Genomic DNA, 27,851 nt, shown 5'->3' with positions numbered 1-27,851 from the left:
CGAAGAGCTCACATGTCGCCCTGGAGCTCACCTAATCGCCTGGATGGACTCGAGCTCGCCTGACAGAGGTGAGGAAGCTCGTCTGTCACTTCGCGTGGAGTGGAAGCTAGCTGGAGCTCACCCTAGGGTTTCCCTATAAAAGGGAAACCCTGTTCACGAGAAATATGAGCTTCATCTCGTGAATTTTTCAGAGGAGAAAAATCTTGTGGCGGCGGCTTGTCTCCAGTAACAATTTTTCAAGACTTGCGACTATTTATTGAGAAGCCTTAAAGGCGATTCTCAGTGAGATTGAACGATGATTTATTAAGTTGAATAAATCACACGTGGTACTGTAGCAATTCTACAATGATCCATATTTTGATTGAGAGATCTCAAGTTTGAGATCTTCTCTTTGCAAGTTTTGTAATTTCTTGTAGTTAAATAAGAAATTATTTATGCGGCTCCCGTGGACGTAGGCAAATTTGCTGAACCACATAAATCTGTTGTCTCATCTGATTTACTTATTGTTTTATTTGTGTATTCATTATTTCTTGTTGATTGTCTTCTCTCGGTGGTGTGGGCATCTTCCGACCCCAACAATAGCTATTTACATAGATTACATTGGTGCCAGGTACAAAATTGCTGCATTTATAACAGCTAAATTAGTTCAATAAACAAACCATGGTAAACATATATAAAAAAGAATCTATACAAACAAAATTGCTCCTTCCATACCCGAAGCAGAACCAATATAGCCCATCTCCTTCTACGAATGGTACAGTTCAGTAAAACAATGGGAGTTCCTCCAGAGCAACAAAAATCACTGGACAGAGGATAATCCTGCATAAGCTCCACACCCAAATCACCAAATTCGGAAAAATTAATGTAATTGGCTCCTCCATCACAATTTCCCACCTGCAGATTCACAGTGAAGCTGTCCAGTTTAGAGTCTAGAAAAGCTCCAAAACTGCACTCTGGCATACTGTCTTCCATCAAACTTTCATTCGAAACAACATAATTGTTACTGCCATTCTCAACAAATTCAATCCTCTTGTGGACTAAATCGATATCTGGTATCCTACTATCCTTAACAACCTTAGATTGGCCAAGCATCATCACTTCACAAGGAGAATCACACCTGATACTCTCTTGCATCAAGTCTTGCCAGTACGTACTGTTCCCTAGTTCAGAGCTTCCCTCAGTCATAATATCCCCTTTCTCAAGCAGATGAATCCTCTCATCAACAGATTTCATCTTAGCTTCCAACCTCTGGAGCTTTACGAAGGGGCCATTCTTGAGATCAGATTGCAGCTCGTAGGTTTGAGCTTTACTGAAGCTTGGAGGGTTGAATGTGCTCTCGTCTCGGGATTTCTTGCTAGAGCTCAGGTACCTCTCCATGATATTTCTCGTTTCTAGAGCATTTTCGGGCCATGAGTCGACCTCTCCGGTGCTTGGATCAAAGAATAATGCAAGGACCGGAATGTCGCAGAGGGTGGATAACTCATAGGCCTTCTTCTTTAATCCCACCTTTCTTTTTCGGTACGTAATCCGTCATTGTGTCTGGTCTTTTGATCAAGCTGCGTCGAACCTTCGATTTATAGCGACCCATTTCAACCTGACCAATAAAATGATTCTAAAATTAGTATATATTGTAGTTCCAATATAAGGAATGGGCAATGTATCGTATACAACTAACAACAAATTGAAGACTGGATAATATAGATATTAAGCTAGAGAGCTAATATATGAAGGTCAGGGAACAGATTGACATAAAAAAAATTCTTTTTTCCTTTTTCCTGAGAAGAAAACAAGTTAGAATAATATATCGGTCTTTTAATTCAGCTACTACAATAGCCTTCAAGGTTTAGACATTTGTGAATTATTCGATATCTTGTTCATGTTACAAAACGGAAAACCCCCAATTTTAAGTTCTAGCAACTCAAAACAGAAAACCCTAATTGGAAAGCAAAGAAGTCAATTTTCAGCCTTCTAACTTCAAAAACTTTGTGAATTGCACAATCTTTTATTCACATTACAAATAAGGTGGGGGAAAAAGCACCCAAAAGTCTATGTGATCAGAAAACCAACAGAAATCCTAATTTTAGGGTTTAAAGTTGAAATCTTTAGATTCTTATAATGATAAGTGGTTTAAAGGAAGAAAAGATAGTGGAACTGGGTCTTCTTCTTTGAGAGATTCTGATTCAAACTCTTGGAATGTTAGACAGGATTTGAGAAACAATCCATGGGGTACACCAGCAGCCAGATTGTGGAATGAGGCAAGGACCTTCTATCAAAGGAATAAGTCAGAAGGAAATATATTTGTAAAGGATCTGGGATATTCTGAAAAAATAGATGTTTCTGATGTGCTGGCTGAGTTAAAACAAACAGCTGAGAAGGAGGAAGAAGGATATGCAGAGCCTAATAATAAGCTGAAGGATCAATCAACTTTAGATTCTGGTATGTTTAATGTTCAAAAGGAGAAAGACAAAAATGAGGAGTTTCATATTTCTGAAGAGAGGATTGATGTGTTTCAGAGTAAAGAGAATGACAGTGATAGGGAATGAGGAGTTTCATATTTCTGAAGAGAGGATTGATGTGTTTCAGAGTAAAGAGAATGACAGTGATAGGGAAGTTGTTGTGGAGAAAAGTCTAGAGAATGACAGTGATAGGGAAGTTGTTGTGGAGAAAAGTCTTTTATCTTCTGTTGTTTTGGAAGAAGATTCTGCCACAAAAGAGGATGATAAAGGTAAAGCTCTTATGATCAGTGAAGCTGAAGATAATGATAAATGGCTGATGGACTCATTACAGCAGTTCTACAATAAAAAGAATGATTCAGAGAAAGAGGATGAGATATTATCAGTCCAACCTCTTAATTGTTTACCTCCTCCAGATCACGAGCTTGTTGCAAATTCTAAATTGGCATATGTTCGTAGATGTTCTAGATTTGTGGACCTTGAGCCTATGACTGCTTTAGACAGAGCCACTGCAAGGGCAGCTACAAAAAATAAACTATTGCAATCTCAAGGTATGTCACTGAATGGATCAGGTGAAAATCTCTCTAACCTGGGTTCTTCTTTTGTTCCTATTTTATTTGATGCTTTTTCCAATAAGCAAATGCAAAGTGTAGCTTCAAAATGTGCTGTTATCGTTGAGCCTCAGGGGGATTTTGACCTCTTAAAAAAAGTGAGGCAGATGGAGAAAGAGAGGGATACTTCTGAGTAGTCTTTGCTCTTTTTTGTTGATATTGAGGAGTTTTTTGCTAATAATATGTTAATTAAATGGAATGTGAGAGGTCTTGGTTTAAGTGTTAAAAGATTTGGCATTAAAGATTTTTGTATGCTAAACAAATTTGAGATTATTTGTTTACAAGAGACAAAACTGAGCAGTGTTGATGACAGGATTTTAAAAAGTTTTGGAGGAAATATATTTGATTGGGTTTTTTTGCCCGCTAATGGAACCTCAGGAGGTATTATGATTGGTTGGAACAATTGTAAATGGAAAAAAAAATTCAAGAGTTAATTGGAGAATATGTTTTGACTGTTATGTTACAAAATAAGAGAAATGGTATTGTTTGGACTATTTCATCTGTTTATGGTCCCCATTGCAATAGTGAGAGAAGGTTATTTTGGCAGGAACTTAAAGCTGTTAAAAACAGATTTCTAGGTCCTTGGGTTGTTGTGGGTGATTTTAATGTGACTTTTAATGCTGATGAAAGAAGAGGTAAACATAATCATAGAAAGGAGATGGAAGAATTCCGTGAAGTGATTAATGATCTTGAGTTAATTGACAGTCCTTTACATGGGAGAAAATTTACTTGGTCAAATAAAAGAAGTTCTCCTACTCTAGCTAGGCTGGATAGAGTGTTTTTTAACTCTGAATGGGAAGACTTGTTTCCTTTTTCAAAGCAACAAGGGCTTAGTAGTCAACTATCAGATCATGCCCCCATTAGCTTTGATTGTGGTGATAATCAACAGTTTGTCAAAAAGTTCAGATTTGAGAAAATTTGGCTTCAATCTGAAGATTTTAAAAGAGGAATACCTCTGTGGTGGAATTGTGCTCCTAAGAGTGTATCTGCAGCCAAAAATATTGTTGGGAAATTGAGATTTATGAGATAGTGCATTAATCAATGGACACATTCTAATTTTTATAGTATCAGACAGAAGAAAAAAGAATTATTGGATAATTTGCTGGAATGGGAAGTTATTGAGGAAAACAGAGGTTTAGAAGATGATGAATTGATCAAGAAAAATGATGTTTCCTCTCAGCTGAATGAAATTTTATTTCAGGAAGAACAAATGTGGAAACAAAGATCTAAAGCACATTGGCTAAAAGAAGGTGATAACAACACTGCATATTTCCATAAGATTGCTAATGGTAGAAAAAGAAACAACTTGATTGCCTCTATCTTCATTAATGAGATGGAGGTTAGTTCTGATGATGGTATAGCTCATGCTTTTTCTAATCATTACAGACAAATTTTTGGGCAAAAGGAGACTTATAGATGTCAACTTGATTGGAATAAAATCTTTCCTTTAGTGGATTGGGACTCTAGAGATATTGAAAATCCTTTTTCTGAGGATGAGGTGCATAAAGCTATATTTGATATGAAAGATGATAAATCTCCTGGTCCTGATGGTTTTTCGGCTATCTTCTTTTAGGAATTTTGGGAGACTGTGAAAGTTGATATTATGAGATTGTTTGAAGAACTTTATGAAGGAAAATTGGAAATAAATAGACTCAACTATGCTCATATTGTTCTTATTCCAAAAAAGAATGAAGCTACAACAGTTAATGATTACAGACCTATCAGTTTACTTAATGTGGTCTACAAAATAATTACAAAAGTGTTGACTAACAGATTGAATCCCAAGCTGGAACTTCTTATTGATCATGTTCAGTAAGGTTTTATAAAAAACAGATTTCTGATTGATGGGGTAGCTGCTGGTCAGGAAATTATTAATGATTGTTTTCAAAATAATAGAAAAGGAGGAATACTTTTAAAGTTAGATTTTGTGAAAGCTTATGATATGCTAGATTGGAACTTTCTTTTGGATGTTTTGAAGGCAAAACAATTTGGAAGTAAATGGTTAAATTAGGTGAATGTATGCCTAAAAGGAGGTATGTCTGCCATTAACACAAATGGAAAAATTGGTAGTTGGATTATGTCTAAAAGAGGAGTTCGACAAGGTGATCCTCTATCTCCTCTTTTGTTTGTTTTGGCAGCTGATGCTTTTACCAGTATGTTGAATTTAGCAGCTGAAGCATCTCTTATAGAACGATTGGGTCCTATTAATATGTCCCAGAAGGTTTGCTGCCTTCAATATGCTGATGATACTTTAGTTTTTTGTAAAAACAAAAGAAAGCAGCTTACAGTCCTGAAACTGATCTTATACTGTTTTGAATTAGCATCTGGATTAAAAATAAACTTCAACAAGAGTTTGCTCATTGCTCTTGAAGATAATGAGATCTTGCAGCATAATCTGGCTGGCATGTTAAATTGTAAAAGTGGAAGTTTTCCTATCACTTATCTTGGAGTTCCTTTGAGGCCTGGTAAATTAAAAAAAGAGGATTGGTCTCCTATTATTGATAAGTTTGAAAGAAGATTAACCTTATGGAAAGGAAAGTCTTTATCAAGGGGAGAAAGATTAGTGCTTGTTAATGCAGTTTTGTCCTCTATGCCAATTTTTTGGATGTCTTTTTTCTTATTCCCAGGGTGGCTTATTGATAAAATTGATATGATGAGGAGAAGATTTTTATGGACTGGCTCTTTGGAACACAAGAATTCTTCTAACTTGGTTAAATGTGAAGAGATTTGCAGACCCAAAAAGCTAGGTGGCTTAGGTATTATAAATTTGAGAACTATGAATAAAGCTTTGTTGGGAAAATGGATTTGGAAATGGTTTGATGATAAGATGGATCTATGGAAACAAATAAGTTTCTACAAGTATTTTGAGAATAAAAACTGGTCAGATTATTTTTGTTCTGACAAAAGATCCCTATCTCATTTCTGGAGGAATATATTTATTAATGTTGATAGCTTTTTATGCAGTACTTGTGTAGATGTGGGGAATGGAAATAAAACTCTTTATTGGCTTGATAAATGGACATGTGCAAATACTCTGGCTTCTATGCTTCCTTCTCTTTATAACATTGCATCATTCTCTTATGCTACTATTACCAGTTTGAGGAAAAAATTAAATAATGAATAGATTTGGGATATTAAATTTCAAAAACAGTTGACAAGAAATCTGGTATTTCAATATTATGATATGTTGAACAATATTATGCTTATTAATTTTGTTCACAGGGAGGATAAGAGAAAGTGGATTTGGGAAGCAAAAGACAAGTTTACTGTTAAATCATATTATCATTTTCTTATTGATGGAGGCTTAATGTATGACTGCTTAAATCTTTGGAAGCTTTCTGTTCCTCTAAAAGTGAAATTTCTGGTTTGGTTGGCTTTAAGAAGTGGTTTAAACACGAAAAAGAATTTAGTAAAGAAAGGTGTTCATATGGATGTGTTGTGTTGTTTTTGTTCCAAGGAGGAGGAAAATCATCTTCATCTTTTTGTTAAATGTGAGTTTGTATACTCAATTTGGAGATCTGTCCAGTTTAAATTGAATATCAAGAAAGATTTCAATTTATCTTCTTTAAAAGATATTTGGAAGAAATGGAGTGATGAGAAGTATGATTGTGGGAACATAGAGAGAGATGTGATTCTTTGTTCTCTTATATGGTGTATTTGGCAGGAAAGAAATGATAGAATTTTTTCAAATAAGAAAAGGAGATCATTAGAACTTTTGAACAAAATTTTGACTTTTGCAAAATTTTGGATAGGTTCTCAAATATCTGATCGTGCAGCTAGACTACAAGAGAGGAGGAGGAAAAAAGCTGCTTCAGTTGCTGGAATCTCTTCTGTTTGCACAGCTGGGAGGGTGATTGATTTGCTGGAATGAAGACTAAGCTCAAGAAAGAAGTCTGCTTTTGTGATCTAAATAGGAAAAAATGTATTTGGGTTGGTCTTTTGATACAGTTTTTGATATTTTGTTATCAATTGCTAGGGGGAGAAGAGTTTAGGTGAAGTTTACTGTAAAACTCTGATATTCCAGGGTATTCATTCTTGGTTGGGGATGAATACTTTTTTTGTAACAACCACTTTTATTTAATTTAGCTGGTTGGATTACTATGTTGGTAATACATCCTTTTTCTCAAAAAAAAAGTTGAAATCTTTATTAACTATTCGATCTTTTACTGAATTAGGGCAAACGAAAAACGCCCAACTTATAATTGTGTCAGTCCAAAAGAGAACAACAAATGGAAATCCTAGTTCGAAAGAAAAGAAGTCATTTTGTTATTCAAGAAAGGAAAAAAGCAAGTACATTATGTAAAGGAGTAATATTTCGGAAAGAAAAAGGAAAAAAGAGAGCTAATTATCGATCAAACTCAATTCAGCAGCAAAATCGTTGAAGAAACGAGAAAGAAAAATGACTACCTTAAGCTCAAGAGAAAGGAATACCCAATGGAACTCGGAGAGAATTGAAAACTTGATCCCCAAGAAATTTCTCTTTTATGTATAAGAATTGAGAGAGAGAGAGAGAGAGAGAGAGAGAGAGAGAGAGAGAGAGGGAGGGACTTGGCGCTAAATAAGCCTGGGATCAATGAGTTGAGCGGGAGATCTAGGAACACTTTAATTGCTTTTAGTTCTTAAGGGTAACATATCGTTGTCAATGATTACAAATCTCTTAGGGGCTGTTTGGTTGTATGTTTTTACCGTGTAAAAGGATAGAAAGTGTAAAAAAGTGGGTCCTAATGTCAGCTTTCATCACTTTCAATTGTTTGTTTGTAGTTGTGAAAATAGTGTAAAGTGATTTCATATGCTGATGTGGTTTGTAAAGTGATTTCATAAAAAAAAAGACATGATTTTAGGAGAAAGCTGACAATGAAGTCAGAAAAAAATAATAAAAAATAATTCCAACCAATATGATCATTTGAGTAGGGACCACTTTTTACACTTTCCAAACAAACAATTAATGTTACATTTGCAAACCAAACAAGCAATTTGTGATTCCAATGGAATCAAAAACAAACAAAGAAAAAATATACAAGTAAAATTGATGAGGTGGACAACAACTTTCCAAGTTGTGTCATAAATACACAATTTTACCAACAACAACCAAACAGCCCCTTACAAATCGAACTATTATTACAAAGTTTTAGGCAAGTTGTTGTGAGATATATATCAAGGAAAATTTAAACCACGTAATTATAGATGACACGTCACTTTTTTCCCTCTTATTCTAAAATGAAAAATTAAGTTACAAAATAATTATAATTAATTGTACTAAATAATAGTATCAATAAATATTGTCGACAAACATGTATTAGAGCACAAAGCAATTCGCATGAAAATTGTCAAATAAATGGTCGTCTATTTGTTAGTTGGATCATTGTGATTTGTTTTGGTAAAGGGGGAACGGTTGTACGGATTATACAGTACATTTACAATTGCGTCTAAATAACCAACTATTACAACTACCGTATTTTGATATTGAAGAGGATCCAAATCTTTATTGCACGCATGTGATCACACTGAACTAATTTATCTAAAAAATGGGGCTATCATCCAAAGGAAAATATTTGCCTTTCTAGGATCCATCCTTAGTCTATGCTATTTATGCTATACATTTAAGAAAAGCTACCCTTTGGGTTAAGTTTTCCTAAATTTTAGAAATACTCTCACACTTTACAAAATCAAAATAAGCACTCCTACGACTGGAAAAGGTCATGATAATTCTCAAGAATTGAGAGAATCAATGCAAATGCTCACACATTACAAAAATCAAACTGAATGCTCTCACATTTGTATCGAAAAATTCTTTAAGGACCCAAAATATGGGACCAATAAATGGGACAAGTGAGATGTTCCCTTCTTATTGGATAATGAGTTGGCTATCATTAATGATGGCCAACTCATTATCCAATAGGAGGGGGACACCTCACTTGTCCCCTTTATTGGTCCCATATTTTGGGTCCCTGTAGCAAAGCTCTTTTGTATCATGCACGCACTATATGCACCAGAGTACCAGTACGTAATTAACTGGACTATACAAGTCGAACTATACAACATGTTTTCATATTTGTCATAGAGAACTACACAACGTGTTGATAATCACATTTTATTACAGTTTTATACCCTCATTATCTATTTTATATGAATAAATATACCACTAATAATTATTTTTATCTTTTAATTACAGGTTAATGAAGAATAAATCTCAAACTCCAATCTCTCAACAAAATACCCTTGATTTAATGAAGAAATGAAGCTCATGAAGCCAAAGGAATTCTTTCAAATATTTAATGAAGAAATAAATCATAGCCCAGTGGAAAATCAAGAGAAAATGCCAAAGTCCAAATGTTGAAGCCCAAAAGTAAAAGCAAAGCCCATTGTCCAAGCCCAAAATCCAATAGAAGAAGAATTCTGCGGGCAGCAAAAGTAGAGGGCTTGACATCGATGGCGGCATCGATGGCGGCATCGATGTCGGCATCGATGCCCGTATCGATGCCATCATTGATACTGCTATCGATGGTGGTATCGATACTGACGGCATTCTGTTACATATCTAAGGCTGAAAATTGTTGGTTTTGGATAAGATTTGAATCAAATGGCTCTCATTCACTGATGTTTACTATAAATAGGGGTAGAGAGTGAGGGGTTAGAGGTGTGAAAAATTTTGTAACTCCATTTGGAGAGGAGGGCTACTCTTAATTGAGAAGGCCTTCCAAAAATTGTAACTTTAGTTGCAATTAATAATAATAATTTTTCTCCTCTTTAAATTTTTTTTCTCCTCTTTGTTAAATGATGAGGATGGAGATGAAGAGTAATTTGAAGGTTTGCATTTTTTTATTTTTCTCTTTTATTTCATTTTAGTAATTTCTTTATTATTGCTTATTAGTTAGATTTAAATTCTTGCTTGTAGTGTAGATTTATTTTCTTGTCTTTTTATTTTTTTACACTTTAATTTGTAGAGTAGATTTATTTTCTTGTATTTAATTTTTATAATATATTTTGTAGTTTAGATTTTAATTCTTTGTAGTTAGATTTATTTCTTGTTCATAGTTTAGATTTTTCTTTTCTTTTTATTTTTGTAATTAGTTCTTTTTCTTCTTGTTTTTATTTTTTAAGATGTGAAATTAATTCTTGTAGGAATCTTAGAATTGTATGATGCTAGTCTAATTTCCTTTATAATATGCAAATTATTCTCTTTCACTTAAAATGTTCATGTTTAGGATAATCAACTAGAAAACTAATTGGTAGAAGAAGAATTTGATAATCTATGCTTATCTTAAATGGTGTGATAGGTTATGCTTATGAATTCTAGGACTATTTTCTTGTTGTTGTTCTTATCATGAATAGTAATTTTGATTTAGATGATAATTTGATAGGTTATACTTTTCTTAAATGGTTTGATAGTTTATGCTTAATAAATCTAAGTTGAAATATGATAAAAAGAGAATAGTTTATATTTTGTAATTGAAATTTGCTAGTGGATTAAATTCTAGATTTCTCATATCTTAAATTGAATCATCCATCTTAACTTTCTTGAATTCTCTTTTATTTCTTAATTTTATTCATTCTTCTTTCTTGCCTTGTGATCTCATTTATTCGTTAATTCTTTCTGCTCTCCTCTAAAATTCAATTTATTGTCTCTTGAATATATTCACAACAATCACTCATCACAATCACACTTATTCTTTAATCCTATTTTTGTCACGCACACAATATAAGAACCAAGTCTAATAATCTTTTAAAATCACCTTCCTCGTGGGATCGATATTTTTTATACTATAACTTGATCAATTGTGCACTTGCAATTTTGGTACATAATTATGTCGCATCAAGTTTTTGGCGCCGTTGCCGGGGAAGGTGCTAAAATAGGATTTTATTATTTTTGTTCTTTAACTTGTGTGTTTTCTTGTGAAGGAACCGCTTAGAGCTTGAAAGTCTTGGATTGAAAATCAAGAACTTAGAGAATTGCTTTCGGGTAAGTCCTCTTTCTAGTTTTCAATTCCACCCTTTTTAGTTAGCTTCACAATTAGAGACAATTAGGATTTAAAAAAAAACAAAAAGATTTTATTTTTGTTTACCATAATAAAATCTACCTTTCACTTGGACATTAACTAACAACATAATAAAACAAGAGCTCTCTTCTCACATTTGATTGTTGTTGACCATAATTAAAAAAAAGATTTTCTTTTTATCATCCTTTTTAGTCGCTTTTAATTTCTAGGGTTGCATTTCATATAGTGTAGGAATTCACCAAAGTGATTGTAGCACTTGATTTGGCACATACTTAAAACATTCTTAAGGGCAAAACCCCAATCAAGATAAGGTAAGGGATTTCATCACCCTTTCCTTAGCCCACAAATCACTAATTCCTCACTTCACAAACCCAAGCCTTCTAAAACTCATTAGACGTTGGCCCCAAAGGATTCGAGCTCAATAAGGAACAAGAAATCCTTAAGTGAATCGGTTTAAGTTTTCTGAGATTAGTTGGTGTCTAAGGTAAGGTTTAGGGGTTGCGCAAAGCACTCCGTAAGGAACGAGGTACTTAATTGATCTCTGATCACCCTCTAGTACTATCCTTACCTAGCTAACTACCTGGGTAAAACTTTAATCTTTTCACTGTAGGAGTTTTTGGTTAGGAGCTGGTCTAGCGAGTTAGGCTAAATCCTAGAATTAGAGTGATTGAAAAGTGATTGTTTTGATTTGTTTTAGTTAGGATTTTTCTTTATCTTTTTATAAAAAAAACTAATTTTCTTTCTTTCCTTAAAAAGAAAAAAAAATTGTTTTGGTGTATGCAAACTTGGGTTCGGGATAATTTTCATCGTTTAATCCGTGTTGAACCAATACAAGAAATAACAAATCAACCCGTTCTCCAGGATATGTGTTACCCCACAAGAAATACAATTCCATCTTGCATAAGACTCCCCGAAGTAAATGGAGCAAATTTCGAGCTTAGACCACATTACATAAACATGCTTCCCAAATTCCTAGGTAATGAAACAGAAGATGCATATATTTTTATCTCGGAATTTGAGGAAGTGTGTATTATGATTAAAATGAGAGAATTAACCGAAGATGCAATTAAGCTCAGATTTATTCCATTTGCCCTTAAGGACAAAGCTAAAAAATGGCTGTACAGCTTACCGACAAATTCCATCTCAACTTGGGAGGAATTTGTCACCGTTTTTCTTAAGAATTTTTTCCCTATTCACAAAACGGTAAAGTTTAGAAACAACATTCAAAACTTCAAAATTGTCCCGGGAGAGCCATTTTGAAAATATTTTGACCGATTTAAAAATCTTTTAATCCAATGTCCTCATCATGGTCTAGAAAAATGGTGATTGTGTCAAGTCATATATGAAGGATTGGACTATTCTTCAAAAACATCTTTAGAATCGATGTGTCAGGGAGATCTTATGAGGAAAAACGCAGATGAAGCTTGGGAATTTCTAGAGAGTTTATCTGAGAAAACAATGCAGTGGGAACACTGTGATGGGAACACTGTGATGACAGGGTTTCATCTGTTCCCCAATCTAAGTCTAGTGGTCTTTCTCTAGAGTCAAACATTGCGTCTGAAGCGAAGATGGCGACGATTCTGCGAAGGTTAGAAGCCTTAGAAGTTAAGGAACGAGCTCCAGCTCAAATCAATCATATTTCTACCCCGGGATGTCATAACTGTCAGTCTTCTACCCATGTTTCAGAGGAATACCCTCTCCTAGGAAATAACCATGCTTTAGAACAGATGAACGCTGCATTCTAGCGCCCTAAAAATGATCTATTTTCTCCAACCTACAATCCAGGTTAGAGAAATCATCCCAACTTTGCATAGAACCAAGGAAATTCTCATGAAAACCAAAACTTTATTCCCGCGTCGAACCAACAATTCCCGAGGGGAAACGCTGTCCCGTTCAATGCACCAAACAATTTTTCTAACCCACCTTTTCCAAACCAACATCCTCATCCTCACCAGCCCACAAATCAATCAAATTCTGATCATGACAAACGTTTGAGTGTCTTAGAAAAGGGTTTAGAAGATATGATCAAAGCTTCTACACAAACTACCAACATGTTGACTCAGTCATCCACCACTCTAAATTCCTTCATGCAAACAACCGGCCAAGTGCTCAACTCGAACACTCAAGCCATAGCCCGGTTAGAAACCCAACTTGGGCAACTAGCCACTGCCGTGAGTGAAAGAGAGAAAGAAAAATTCCTAAGTCAACCTGTTGCAAACTCTAAAGACACTGGATCCAGTTCCAATAATCCAACTCAATTGAATGCAATTCACACTCTGCGATCAGGAAAACAAATAGACAATCAAGTTAGAATGCCACCGGAACCCCTTCTCCCATCCAACATACTCCTTCCGATGAAGCAATTCCTTCTGATGACCAAAACGCTGAACTTGAGATTGAGCCTGATCTAGATAGGTATAGGCCCGTTACCCCCTTTCTAGATAGACTCAAACCTAGGAAAAACTCCCCGCAGGTTGAGAAAATCCTAGAAACATTCAAACAGGTCAAGATCAATATCCCTCTCCTAGATGCAATCGAACAAATCCCTTCTTATGCAAAGTTCTTGAAGGAATTATGCACTAAGAAAAGAACCACCAACGTCCCCAAGAAAGTCTTCTTAACTGCCAACCTCAGTGAAATTTTTTCAAAACCCATGCCCTTGAAATACAAGGACCCTGGTTGTCCCATAATTCCATGCGTCACAGGTAACACTCACATTGATAAGGCACTTCTAGACTTGGGAGCCAGCGTCAACCTCCTTCCTTATTCAGTCTATCAACAGCTAGGTGTAGGAGAACTTAAACCGACAAGATACACTCTACAGTTAGCTGATAGCTCTGTTAAAATTCCCAAAGGAGAGGTAGAGGATGTTCTGATCAAAGTTGGAGAGTTTATTTTCCCTGTTGATTTTATTGTCTTGGAAACGCAGCCCTTTTCCAAACTCAAAAGTCAAATCCCCGTCATTCTAGGAAGACCGTTCTTAGCCACCTCAAATGCTTTGATAAATTGTAGAACCGGTCAGATGAAACTATCTTTTGGGAATATGACTGTTGACCTTAATATTTTTAACTTAGGAAGACAGCCTAGTGATTCATCTGATGAACCCATGGAAGTGAATTTCATTTAAGGAATATCCAGTGAACAACAAGAGGGAGAGTGTGAGTCTAATACAAATGCATCTGATTTAATGATTGAGGAACTTTCTGATGACGAACTAGAGATAGAACCGCTGGACAATCATTTTTTTACTGTTGGCTGACAACGAGAACCTTTAGAGATAGAACCCCGAGTCCAGCTTCGCCCATCTGTGGAGGAACCCCCTAAGTTAGAGCTCAAACCTCTGCCTGAAAATCTAGAGTATGCCTACTTAGGGGAGAACGAGTCTTTACCAGTTATCATTTCTTCTGATTTGACTACCGATCAAAAGGAAGCTCTCTTAGATGTTTTAAGAGAGAATAAGGAAGACATTGGATGGACCATGGCTGATATCAAAAGGATTAGTCCAACCATTGTTCAACACCGAATCCATTTGATAGATGACGCCAAACATACTAGAGATCCTCAACGTAGGTTAAACCCAGTGATGAAAGAAGCCGTTAGGAAAGACATTCTGAAAAGTCTCGTTCATAGGATCATTTATCCCATTTCTGATAGTTCATGGGTGAGTCTGGTCTAAGTTGTTCCAAAGAAATCTGGGATCACCGTGATCCAAAATGAGGCTAATAAGTTGATTCCCACTCGAATCCAAACTGGATGGCAAGTTTGTATTGACTACCGAAAACTCAACTTAGCCACTCGGAAAGATCACTTCCCTCTTCCTTTCATTGACCAAATGTTAGAGCATTTAGCAGGACACGAGTTCTATTGTTTCCTGGATGGATATTCAGGTTACAATCAAATCCCAATCGCTCCAGAAGATTAGGAGAAAACCACCTTCACTTGCCCATATGGAACATTCGCTTACCGACGCATGCCTTTTGGATTATGCAACGCACCAGCCACATTCCAACGTTGCATGATCAGCATTTTTTTCGATATGGTAGAGCGATTTCTCAAAATTTTTATGGATGACTTTTCCATCTTTGGTGACACATTTTCCCAATGTTTGCATCATCTTAAACTGATCCTAGAACGGTGTAGGGAGAAAAATCTGACTCTCAATTGGGAGAAATGTTATTTCATGGTCAAACAAGGCATTGTCTTAGGACATGTAGTTTCCAATAGGGGAATCGAAGTGGACAAAGCTAAGGTAATATCATTTCCAATCTTCCTCCTCCCAAAACTGTCAAAGATGTCAGATCGTTTCTTGGTCATGCTGGTTTTTACCAACGTTTCATCAAGGATTTCAGCAAAATTGCTAGACCCTTGACCAATCTCTTAGCCAAGGATACATCATTTGTCTTCTCTCCCGACTGCCTCAAAGCTTTTGAATATCTGAAAAAGGAGCTAACCACAGCTCCTATCATTCATGCACCGGACTGGACCTTACCCTTTGAACTGATGTGTAATGCATCTGATTCTGCAATTGGAGCTGTTTTAGGACAACGGTTTGATGGAAAACCGCATGTGATCTACTATGCCAGTAGAACTCTGAATGATGCCCAGCAAAATTACTCTGTCATAGAAAAAGAGTTTTTAGCTATAGTCTTTGCCTTAGAAAAATTCAGGTCCTACCTCATCGGTTCCTTAACCAAAGTTTTCACTGATCATGCCGCACTAAAGTATCTTTTGACAAAAAAGGATGCTAAAGCACAGCTTATTAGATGGATTCTCCTTCTTCAAGAGTTTGACATTCAAATTCTTGACAGAAGGGGAACAGAGAACCCCGTAGCAGATCACATTTCTCGATTACCGAACGCACCACCATCAACCGTTCCGATCAATGAGCATTTCCCTGATGAACAACTCCTACAAATCCAATCTGTCCCATGGTTCGCTGACATTGTGAATTACATAGTCATGAACCAGATCCCTTTTCATTGGTCCAAACAGGATAGATCCCGTTTTCTCTCCCAAGTAAAATACTTTTACTGTGATGATCCATATCTATTCAAATACTGTCCTGATCAGATCTTTAGAAGGTGTGTTCCCACTGAAAAAACTAGGAGTGTTCTATCCTTTTGTCATGAGCAAGCATGTAGGGGCCACTTTGGTCCAAGAAAAAAAGCTTAAAAAGTTCTCCAATCTGGGCTGTATTGGCTCACTCTCTTCAAGGATTCATTCGAGTTTTGCAAAACCTGTAACCGTTGTCAGCTTTTAGGGAAGGTCACTAGAAGAAATATGATGCCCTTACAACCCATCTTATCAGTTGAACTTTTTGATTTGTGGGGTATCGATTTCATGGGACCATTTACAAATTCCTTTGGAAATGTTTACATTCTAGTAGCCGTTGAATACATGTCAAAATGGGTTGAGGCAGTAGCTTGCAAAACTAATGACAACAAGGTCGTTGTCAAGTTTTTGAAAGAGAACATTTTTGCACGATTTGGAGTACCTCGAGCGATCATCAATGACAATGGTACACATTTTTGTAACCGTTCTTTTGAAGCTTTGATGAGGAAATATTCAATCACACACAAATTGTCAACTCCTTATCACCCCCAAACCAGTGGTCAGGTAGAGGTCACAAACAGGCAGATCAAACAAATCTTAGAAAAAACAGTTAATCATAACAGAAAAGATTGGTCAGTAAAATTATGTGATGCTCTTTGGGCATATAGAACATCTTTCAAGGCCAATTTGGGGATATCACCATACAGACTGGTATTCGAAAAAGCTTGTCACCTACCAGTAGAGTTGGAACATCGAGCAATGTGGGCGATAAAACAGTTGAATTTTGATTCAGACTCGGCAGGTAAGAACAGATTGCTCCAAATAAATGAGTTGGAAGAAATTAGAAATGATGCATACATAAACTCAAGAATTTACAAAGAGAAAACCAAGATTTTTCATGACAAATCAATTTTACAAAAAAAATTCTCTCCAGGACAGAAAGTTTTATTGTACAATTCAAAATTACATCTTTTTCCTAGAAAATTGAGATTAAGATGGACAGGTTCATTTATTGTAAAACAAGTTTTCTCACATGGGGCTGTCGAGATAGAAAATCCTAAAAATGGTAACATTTTTAAAATAAATGGTCAACGTCTGAAACCATTTTTAGAATTTTCTACGCTCGGAGAGGAAGAGGTGTTGGTTCTTCATGAACCTCATTATCTATAAAAAAAAAACTATTTTTTCTTTGTTTATAAAAAAAATGTTGAACTAAGTAACATAAGAAAAAAAAATAAATAAATACATATATATGTTAAAAAATCAAATATTTCTTTTAGGGGCCATTTTCTATGGCCCAAACAAAAAAAAAGAAAAAAACCAAAAACAATATATATTATATATATATATATATATATATATATATATATATATATATATATATATATATATTATATATATATATATACAGCACACATACATAATAAAATAGGCCCAATATCACAGGCCCAGAAAAAAAAAGAAAAAAGCCGTGTTTGGGCGGCTGGCCCAAAAGCTATCGGTGGAGGCATCGATGCCAAGCATCGATGCCTTGCAGCAGATGGATGCCTCACGTCCACTGCCTCAAAAAACCGCAGCCCCTTCTTCTTCTTCCCCCTTTTGTTTTCTTCTTTCTATCTCCCCAAAACCAAACCCGAAAAAAATTCCCAAAACCAACCCGAAAAAAAAAACTACCGGATCAAAAGCATTTTGGAATTCTAGGGCTTCTTCCTCATCTCCCCAAGGTATATTTCTTAAACTTGATCTTGTAATTTCAATTTTTTTTGAATTCGTGGATGATTTGGTGATTGAACCATGGGTAGTTGTGAATGAGTATCATATTTTATGTTGATTCATGATCAATTCGACAAATTGAGGGTTTAATTTGGGGATTTGCCACAAATTTGGGGATTTTTATTCAAAATCCGAAAATTATGGGGGGGGTATGCAAAATCCAAAAAATTTCTTAGGGGTTTGTACTTAGAATTCAATTGTGGATATCTTGTTCGAAAATCTGAAAAAAAAATTGGGTGTTTTGTGCAAAACCAAAAAAAACTTGGGGTGTTTCATGCAAACCTAAAAATTCTTAGTGTTTTTGTGCAAAAACGCATAATTTTGAACATTCAATTGGGTACGTGATTTCAAATTGAAAAAAAAAATTGGGTGTTTTATGCAAATCCGAAAAAATTAGGGGGGTTTTGTAAAAATAAATTTGAATTTGGGGTGTTTTGTGCAAATGTGAGTAATTGGTCAAATAAAAGTTTAATTGGATACTTCTCACATTCGGAAATTTGTATTGGATGATTTATTCAACAATTGTACGATTTAGCTTATAATTGTCATATCAACATGTATGTTTCACCGATCAAGTTATCAAAATTTTAACATTTTTGTTCTCAAAGAATAATTTTGAGGGAAGGGGTTACTAAATGATCAGACTGTGAGGAGGAGCATTTCAGGGCGAGATCAGTCCGGTCCTTCAGGTAGAGAGCCTCCTCAGCACCAGCCAGCTACACATGACCCCACTCGAGAGGAGATGGATACGATGCGGAGTCGCATGGACAGGATGCAGATACAGATGCACAGGATGCAGCGGCATATACACGAGATACATGGTCAGATGAGCTACTCCACCGATACCCTGGCATATTTGGCGAGAGGATGGTAGAGAGAACATGGATATACATATGGACCTCCACCTGAGCTTCATAGTTATATCACACCATTTCGGCCAGATGATTTCCCAGGAGAGGATGAGACAGGACCGAGTTCAGCAGCTGCCGCTGATGATATGGATGACGATATATCAGGAGATGAGCAGTGAGGGATGTTCTTTCTATTTTATCCAATCTTTGATTTTTATTTCGGCATGTACTTATTAAACTATGATATTTTGGATATTATTTGCCTTGAGGACACTACAAAGTCTGGGTGTGGGGGTGTAAGCTAGTTAGCTTTCGTTTTGCTAGTTAGTATTTTGTTTCAGTATTTTTTTTTTCTTTCTCTCAGCATTTATCTTTTGTTAGTTAACAACAAAAAAATTATAAAAATATTGTCACTTGCCAAATTAATAGAGTTAAGTAATAATTGATCAAATTGATAGATTTTAAATTTTCTAATTCTTAGTTAGTGACATATTCAAGTTCACCTTTTATGATAACTCCAAATAAAATTCTTAAGAAATAATTTTTCAACTAGTATACTTTACTTAAGTCTTACCTTAGATTTTTAATTAAAAATAATGAAATTTTTGCATGCTTAACTTAGAGTTGAAAATATTTTTTCAAGTTATCTTGATTTACACAATTTTTTTTAAGACTATATATACTTACACATATATATATATTAAAAAAAAACTAACCTTATAAAAGAAGAGTGCAAAAAATGGGCACCACCAAAAAAAAAAACTCTTAAATTCAAGGTGATTCTATCTTATAAAGCCTAAGTTGACTGAGCAATTAAGCCCAAGGAGTATCTCTATACTTAATGACCTAAACCCAATTGGGTTGTATATATATATATATCTAACCATTGTTTTTATATATATATATATTGTTGTTTTGTATATATGGTCTTGAAAAATAATTTTTGATCAAAGAGACTTAAAAGTTATTTAAAACAAAGAGTTGGCATGTTCTTTTCAAAACTTTTTAATTAAATCTCTAAGATTTGACTTGGTTTTGTATTGCTATAATGAAAAAGATTTTCTAAGGAATTTACATTAGAGTTATATATAAAAACGTTTTCTTGATTATTAACTAGCTTCAATTAGAATGTCTAAATATATCAAGAAAATCTGTTATTTACTGACTTATTTAACTTGGTAAGATTGACCGAATTTTGTGGGTATATTCACTGTAAACCCTCACGAGACTACAACTCGTCCACTAGGGTAACCTAGGGGTTTAAAGGCTTGTTGTATGCGCTAAATACAACCGCGATTCCTGCGAAAGTGAGTTAGAATTTTCTTTTTCTTTGCTAGAGGACTAGCAAGAGTTTAGGTATGGGGGTATTTGATAATCACATTTTATTATAGTTTCATACCCTCATTATTATTTTATATGAATAAATATACCACTAATAATTGTTTTTATCTTTTAATTATAGGTTAATGAAGAATAAATCTCAAACTCCAATCTCTCAACAAAATGCTCATGATTTAATGAAGAAATGAAGCCCATGAAGCCAAATGAATTCTTTCAAATATTTAATGAAGAAATAAATCAAAGCCTAGTGGAAAATCAAGAGAAAATGCCAAAGTCCAAATGTTAAAGCCCAAAAGTACAAGCAAAGCCCATTGTCCAAGCCCAAAATCCAATAGAAGAAGAATTCTGCGGGCAGCAAAAGTAGAGGGCTTGACATCGATGACGGCATCGATGGCGACATCGATGTCGGCATCGATGCCAGCATCGATACTGCTATCGATGCTGGTATTGATACTGACGGCATTCTGTTACAGATCTAAGGCTGGCAATTGTTGGTTTTGGATAAGATTTGAATCCAAGGGCTCTCATTCACTGATGTTTACTATAAATAGGGGTAGAGAGTGAGGGATTAGAGGTGTGAAAAATTTTGTAACTCCATTTGGAGAGGAGTGCTACTCTTAATTGAGAAGGCCTTCCAAAAATTATAACTTTAGTTGTAATTAATAATAATAATTTTTCTCCTCTTTAAATTTTCTTTTTTCTTCTTTGTTGAATGATGAGGATGGAGATGAAGAGAAATTTGAATTTTTGCATTTCTTTTATTTTTCTCTTTTATTTCTTTTTAGTAATTTCTTTATTATTGCTTATTAGTTAGATTTAAATTCATACTTGTAGTGTAGATTTATTTTCTTGTCTTTTTATTTCTTTTTGCACTTTAATTTGTAGAGTAGATTTATTTTCTTACATTTTTTGTAATATATTTTGTAGTTTAGAGTTTAATTCTTTGTAGTTAGATTTATTTCTTGTTCATAGTTTAGATTTTTATTTTCTTTTTAATTTTGTAATTAGTTCTTTTTCTTCTTGTTTTTATTTCTTAAGATGTGAAATTAATTCTTTTAGGAATCTTAGAATTGTATGATGCTAGTCTAATTTCCTTTATAATATGCAAATTATTCTCTTTCACTTAAAATGTTTATGTTTAGGATAATCAAGTAGAAAACTAATTGGTAGAAGAAGAATTTGATAATCTATGCTTATCTTAAATGGTTTGATAGGTTATGCTTATGAATTCTAGGATTACTTTCTTGTTGTTGTTCTTATCATGAATAGTAATTTTGATTTAGATGATAATTTGATAGGTTATACTTTTCTTAAATGGTTTGATAGTCTATGCTTAATAAATCTAAGTTGAAATATGATAAAAAGAGAATAGTTTGTATTTTGTAATTAAAATTTGCTAGTGGATTAAATTCTAGATTTCTCATATCTTAAATTGAAGCATCCATCTTAACTTTCTTGAATTCTCTTTTGTTTCTTGATTTTATTCATTCTTCTTTTTTGCCTTGTGATCTCATTTATTCGTTAATTCTTTCTTCTCTACTCTAAAATTCAATTTATTGTCTCTTGCATATATTCACAACAATCACTCATCACAATCATACTTATTCTTTAATTCTATTTTTGTCACGCACACAATATAAGAACCAAGTCGAATAATCTCTTAAAATCACCTTCCTTGTGGGATCGATATTTTTTATACTATAACTTGATTAATTGTGCACTTGCAATTTTGGTACATAATTATGCCGCATCACGTGTTTTCTTAACCAATCATTCAAATTACAAATTTGTACATTTAGATGTTTAGATTTAGGTAATAGCCCCTCAAATCTTCAACAAATACATACAAGTCTCTCAAAGAAATTTAAAATTACTCATGCCTCTCAAAGTTAATTCTCAAGAGGTCTTGCAATTTGGTCCCTAAATTACCAAATACTCCTAAAAACTTATGTGAAAACATAGGCACTTGAGATTCTCTTGAGGGGGAACATAAACTGAAGGGTAACTAAGTGGCCAAATTTTTGCAAGGACTCTCAATGTATAAGACACGTATGAGCAATTTCAATTATTTGAGGGACTAATATGGATTCTTGAAGATTCAAGGAATAATAACTAAATCTAAAAACCTAAAAAATAAACTCTTAAAAAAATTATGTATTTCTTAGATCAAATAAAAGTTCTTATTAACCTTAAAAAGTTAATTCAATCAAAAAAAAAACTTAAAAACTTTAATATTCATAGTAAATTATTGATCAAAAAACACACTTCGATAAATGTGCTTGTTGGAACAGTTTAATAGGTTAATTCCCAAGGGAACGAATTCCTTCAAAAAATAATCATTGTATGTGTGTCTCATTGGTTTTGGTCAATGCAAGGAGACAAGAATCCACAACAACTAATGATAACCGTTGTATGTGTGTCTCATTGGTTTTGGTCAATGCAAGGAGACAAGAATCCACAACAACTAATGATAACCGTTAAAAGAAATTATTCCTAATTCATCCTCAACTAATGATTACTATTAACTGTCTTTTTTTTTTTTCTTCCAAGAAACAAAATCAAGGCTGACTCATTTTGTTTTACTAGTTTATATGCGCGTGTAATGTACGTGGTAAAATATTAAAATATTTTATAATATTTATTTCATTATTAATTTAAATAAGTTAGATTCATCTTTAGTTCATATATGTAAAATTGAATTAAAAGATTTATTTGTATTTTATTGGAATATATTAATAAAAATAAATGTATTGGTTTTTTAAGATAAACTAGGATGAATATATCTAACTGGGATATTGTAATTGTCATTATCAACTATAGTTATAGCAATAATATTTTCTTACATTAAATATGAGACCTAACACATACGTGTATTATACTTTTCTAAATGTATAACGCGTTAAACATGGTCTCGGTATATATTAGGGGAAAAACAGAGGGTACTATAATTAAATAGCAGAGAAATTTCCTGATATCAAAGTAAGGGGGAGAAATAAAATAAAATGCTAAACTAAGAAATAGTTCATCACAATAATACCAAAGATAATATTCAACACAATGGTAACTTGATGAATGGACCACTAATATATCATAAATGCAGGATCATAGAACTTGTTAAGATAAAATTCAGTAGTTGCGAGCATATATAAAAACCCAAAAGGGAAAAAGATGTTACAAAAATCAATAGGAAGAATGCAAATAAGCGCTATTTATAGAACTAAACTTCACTGAACAATCTCCCACAAAAATGAACAAATTTCCAAAGAATAATGTGCATCATAATTATCTCTACCTAAGTATACTGATCAAGTTGCTCTAACCACATAACACAGAATCAATCCTATTCTATCCCCAATTAAAAAAAACCTTTAAGAATTCACACAAAGAAAAAATCTACAAATTTTACCCAGCAGCACTAAACTTTAATAAACGAACTCCTAGCAAAAGTATTCAAAATTATCTCGAGCTATATTAAATGATTAACAATATCCTGACCACAGCACACCAAAACAATACAATCCTTCAAAGAAATGAATAAGATAATATTCAACACAATGGTAACTTGATGAAGGGACCACAAACATATTATAAATGCAGGATCATATCCTTAGATAATAATTAATGATAAGAAATGGTTAAATATGAATGTGTAATTTTATGTGATGAAAGCAATCACATAAGCATACAAAAATAATAATAAGTTTGCATGAAAATTCCTTATAAAAATTCCTTATAAAAATTCCTAATTGTACTAAAAAATTAAGTTATGACATAAAATGATTAAAAAATAATTGTACTTAAAAATTTCTAATTGAACCAAGATCAATCTTTCTCCACCTTTATCTTTTTCCTGGGCAATTCTAAAGTAGCATATTCATCATCTACGTCGATTCTAATATCAGGCTGGAGTTGAATTTCTTGTGTTATTATATTTCCTTCTTCTCGTTCATCTTTTGTCTTTTCATCTAACTTCACCAGGAATTTGAATGTTTTTCCGATGTTCAAAACTAATTTCTGGAAATATGGACTCTGATTATTTTTCTGTTGCAATGAAAACAAATGTTATTTTAATACTTTTGAATTTTTTTTTATTTTCTAAATTATTACTTGAATAGAGTTATGAATTACCTCTTTTTTCTATAATGAATTTTTCTGTTGTGCATCTAATAAGAGTTTCTGTTACGTTAAAGAGTGTTACTTTTGCATTATTCATGCTATATTCCACGAGAATCTTAACTAAGTACCTGTAGTTTATATTGTTTATTTCTAGAGATAGTTAGTACTGTATTATAATATGTTCATGTCATAAAAAATATATATTACATAACCTTGGTACTGGGTCATCAATAATTCTGCGGTATTTGTCATTCAGACACTCTTTACTGACGTCTTTATCTATCTTCCTGTCACAGCCTTTGCAAGCATAGAACCATGGCTCGAGCTTATTTAAAATAGTAGTTATCTTTGCCTTAAATGTGCAATGTTGTGCCTGTATATTAACAAAATATAGTTAGATTTAAATTTGTTAATAAGAATAGGTTTCTAATATTGTACCTGTATCGAATTCTGGGATGTATGCATAATATCACTAATTTGAATTTCCTTTGCATTTTAAAAATCATCGATGAAGATCCTTTTGCTTTTTGCGGCTTCTTCCAATTGAAACATGCATATTAGATTAAAACATAATACTCTTTCATTATTGGGTTATATGAAAGTATGCTTGTTTTTCTTACCATTCCCTTAAGTCTCTAGCTAGTTCTATTTTTCGGTTGATACATATTGTTGATATAATTTGCGACGACATGCTTGTGTCCTCTGCAAAATTAAGATAATTATAGGATTAATTTTATGTTTAGCTATATTTAATAAGAATTTCAGTAATAAATTATGTACCTTGATATATAGAGATTTTAAAATCTGATAATGCTATTATAAGCTTATATTTGATTTTGAATTCAAGAGATCCTTCATTTGTAGCCAAATCTCCAAATAAAGTTACGCGCATAGGCATTCCACTGTATATGAAAAAAGAAAGGATGTTAATCTTATTTTTTTTCTTATGATATTGGAAATAATTATCATGAATATACCTTATATCCATTAGCGTGATTTCCATTCTAGTGCCTGGTTTGTTATGTCTTGTAATATATGATGCGGCATAAACATGTACCAAAAAGGTTGCAAGTGCACAACCGTGTCAAGTTATAGTATTTAAGATATCGATCCCACGAGGAAGGTGTTTTGTAGGAGAAAATATAAAACCGGTTCTTATGTTGTGTGCGTGACAAATAGGAGTGATGAGTGAATGTGATTGTGGAGAGATAGAGAGAGTGGAAGTGAAACTGTGTAAATCGGCATGAAATATAAGTGAGAGTGGATGTGACAAAGAATGAATATGATCAATAAGGCAAGAAGGAAAAAGAAAATAAAAATCAAGAATAAAGAAAATAAAATTCAAGAATAAAAGAAAATGCAAGAAATTAAAGATGGTGGATTCAATTATAGATATGGGTAATCTAAAATTGAACCCACTTCTTAGAAAAGGGTGATTCCCTAGAGGGTTCTAGCCTAAAGGCGAATCAACAAAATAAAAATAAACAAAAAGAAAAACTAAACCCAAGAGGGTTCTAGCCTCAAGGTGAATAGTGCAAGAAATTAAAATCTAACTACAAAATAAATTGTAAAATCTAATTACAAAATAAAATTACAAGAATTAAATGCAAGAAAATAAATCTACTCTATAAGCATGAAATAAATCTAAGGCAAGAGGGTTCTAGCCTCTTGGCTATTTAACAAGAAAAATAAAATCTAATTACAAGCATGAAAATAAATCTAACTAATAAGCAATAAAAGAGAAATAAAAGAGAAAAAGGAAAGAAATGCATTTGAATTTGCTTTTTGTTCTTCTCTAGCCCAAATATAGGAAGCCCATTTGATTTTCAAAAATAAATGAAAATCAATCTCAGCAGCAATGTCCGGTCCATGTCCTTTTATAAAACAAAGTCCATGCATTTCTTTTGATTTTCACAACAAAGCTAAGTCCGGCCCAATGCTTTTGAATTTCAAAATTAAAGTTTGCAGCAATGGTCCGGTTCCCATTCAAAATCTTCAGCCCATGTTGTGATTTTCAGCTGCAGCATTCAGAACAAATCCGGCCCATTCAATTTTCTCCATCAAATTGATATTCAACTCCAAATCTCCCAAGCTTCATCCGGTCCTCAAGCTGCAGTACCAAGCCATTGATTTTCGAAAATAAAAAAAACACACATGCCAAGAGCTCCATTGTGGAAGTGATATTGGGCTTGACTTCATGGGCTTCTTCAAAAATAAAAATAAAAATCCACACTTGCCTTATTGCTTCATGGGCTTTAATTCTTCTTTGGGGCTTGGATAATTTGGAAATTTAATTTTCCAATGGGCTTCTTGATTCATTTCTTCATTTAATCAATGGGTTTTTGTTGAGAGATGAGAAGTTAAGATTTATTCTTCATTAATCTGCAATTAAAAGATAAAAACAATTATTAGTGGTATATTTATTCATATAAAATAGATAATGAGGGTATAAAATTGTAATAAAATGTGATTATCAATATAGTTGATCGTCAGCTTCACGTTAGTTGTTATTGTAAGAATATCTTCAAGTAATTTTATAAAAAGATTATGAATCTATAAATTTACGTTTCATTTCATATTAAAGATTAAAGTAAGAAATTTATAAGTACTTACTAATTTTTGTTGCATCATTCATGGAAAATGCTTCTTCAATTGGGACAAAGTTGTTCAATATGTTCTCTAATTGGAAACCTGTTGGTGCTTCTTTGATAGATACGTCTTTTGTTAGTACTAATTCAAGTGACTTGTGGATACTTAGAAAACCTGGGTTTATTCCTTTCACTTCTCCATTTGAAATAAAAATAATTTGATTTTTTTGAAGCATATCTATAAACTTTTCGATAGTCTCTCCGTGCATAACTCTTTGTATTCTGTTACCCTGCAAATATTATTAACACCAGAGGTTAATGTATGGAAAATATAATTAATTAATACTAAGCTATATATTATATTTTAACTGTTATATGTAAACAGGAAAACAATATAAAAAGGACTTATGAAAATTATTAGGGTTTTAATGAAATTTACCGAATAGATAATGAAGTTTAACAATATTCATATGATAAGACGTAACGTTGTGCAAGTAATATATTATAAAGAATAATTTTATTTTACCTTAGCGTCAGCGAGAATTAGCTTTAGTAATTTCCCTGATCCTTTTGCATTTCTGTAAGTAGCCTCTACACTTCGAAGTGTGATAACATGAATGGTCCATTCTTTCTAAAACTTTTTGAGCTGGCTTATTTGGATGTGTTGAGTTTGGCCTTCAGTACTGGTAGTCATATTTCCTGTTAATTAGATTAAAATATAAATGTTAGTTTTGACTAATGTTATTGAATATATCATAGCTGAGAAAATGAATTTATTAATTTTTGTTCCCCATAAGGTTTTGAATATTATTAATAGATAATATTGTTTGAGTGGGTAAAAAAAATAAGTGAATGCTAAAGGGAAAAAAGTTATACAATATTGAAAATTCTAAATTATAGGAATGAACATGAATGATCATACATAATTATTTCGATAAATTAATTACCTTTAGAATAGCTATTGTGACTTTAAAGTTCATTAAATATTTGTTGGTTGGAGGACTTCCTTGTATACTAGATTTTTTTTGTATCTTTCTTCTTCTTTAAATGTTTCGTCCGATATAATTAG

General features: G+C 33.4%; 1 protein-coding gene across 1 annotated transcript; it reads left to right on the top strand.

Annotated features, from left to right (window-relative positions):
* On the top strand, positions 5,100–6,935 carry LOC109841739. The gene is made up of 4 exons (XM_020410682.1): positions 5,100–5,529; positions 5,692–5,944; positions 6,029–6,159; positions 6,817–6,935. The coding sequence occupies exons 1-4, from the start codon at positions 5,100–5,102 to the stop codon at positions 6,933–6,935; spliced, it is 933 nt and encodes a 310-aa protein (XP_020266271.1).

This window comes from Asparagus officinalis, chromosome 5, assembly GCF_001876935.1.
Source record: "Asparagus officinalis chromosome 5, Aspof.V1, whole genome shotgun sequence".
Taxonomy (NCBI): Eukaryota; Viridiplantae; Streptophyta; class Magnoliopsida; order Asparagales; family Asparagaceae; genus Asparagus; species Asparagus officinalis.
The sequence above is the reverse complement of the archived record's forward strand: the minus strand, read 5'-3'. Positions and strand labels throughout refer to the sequence as shown.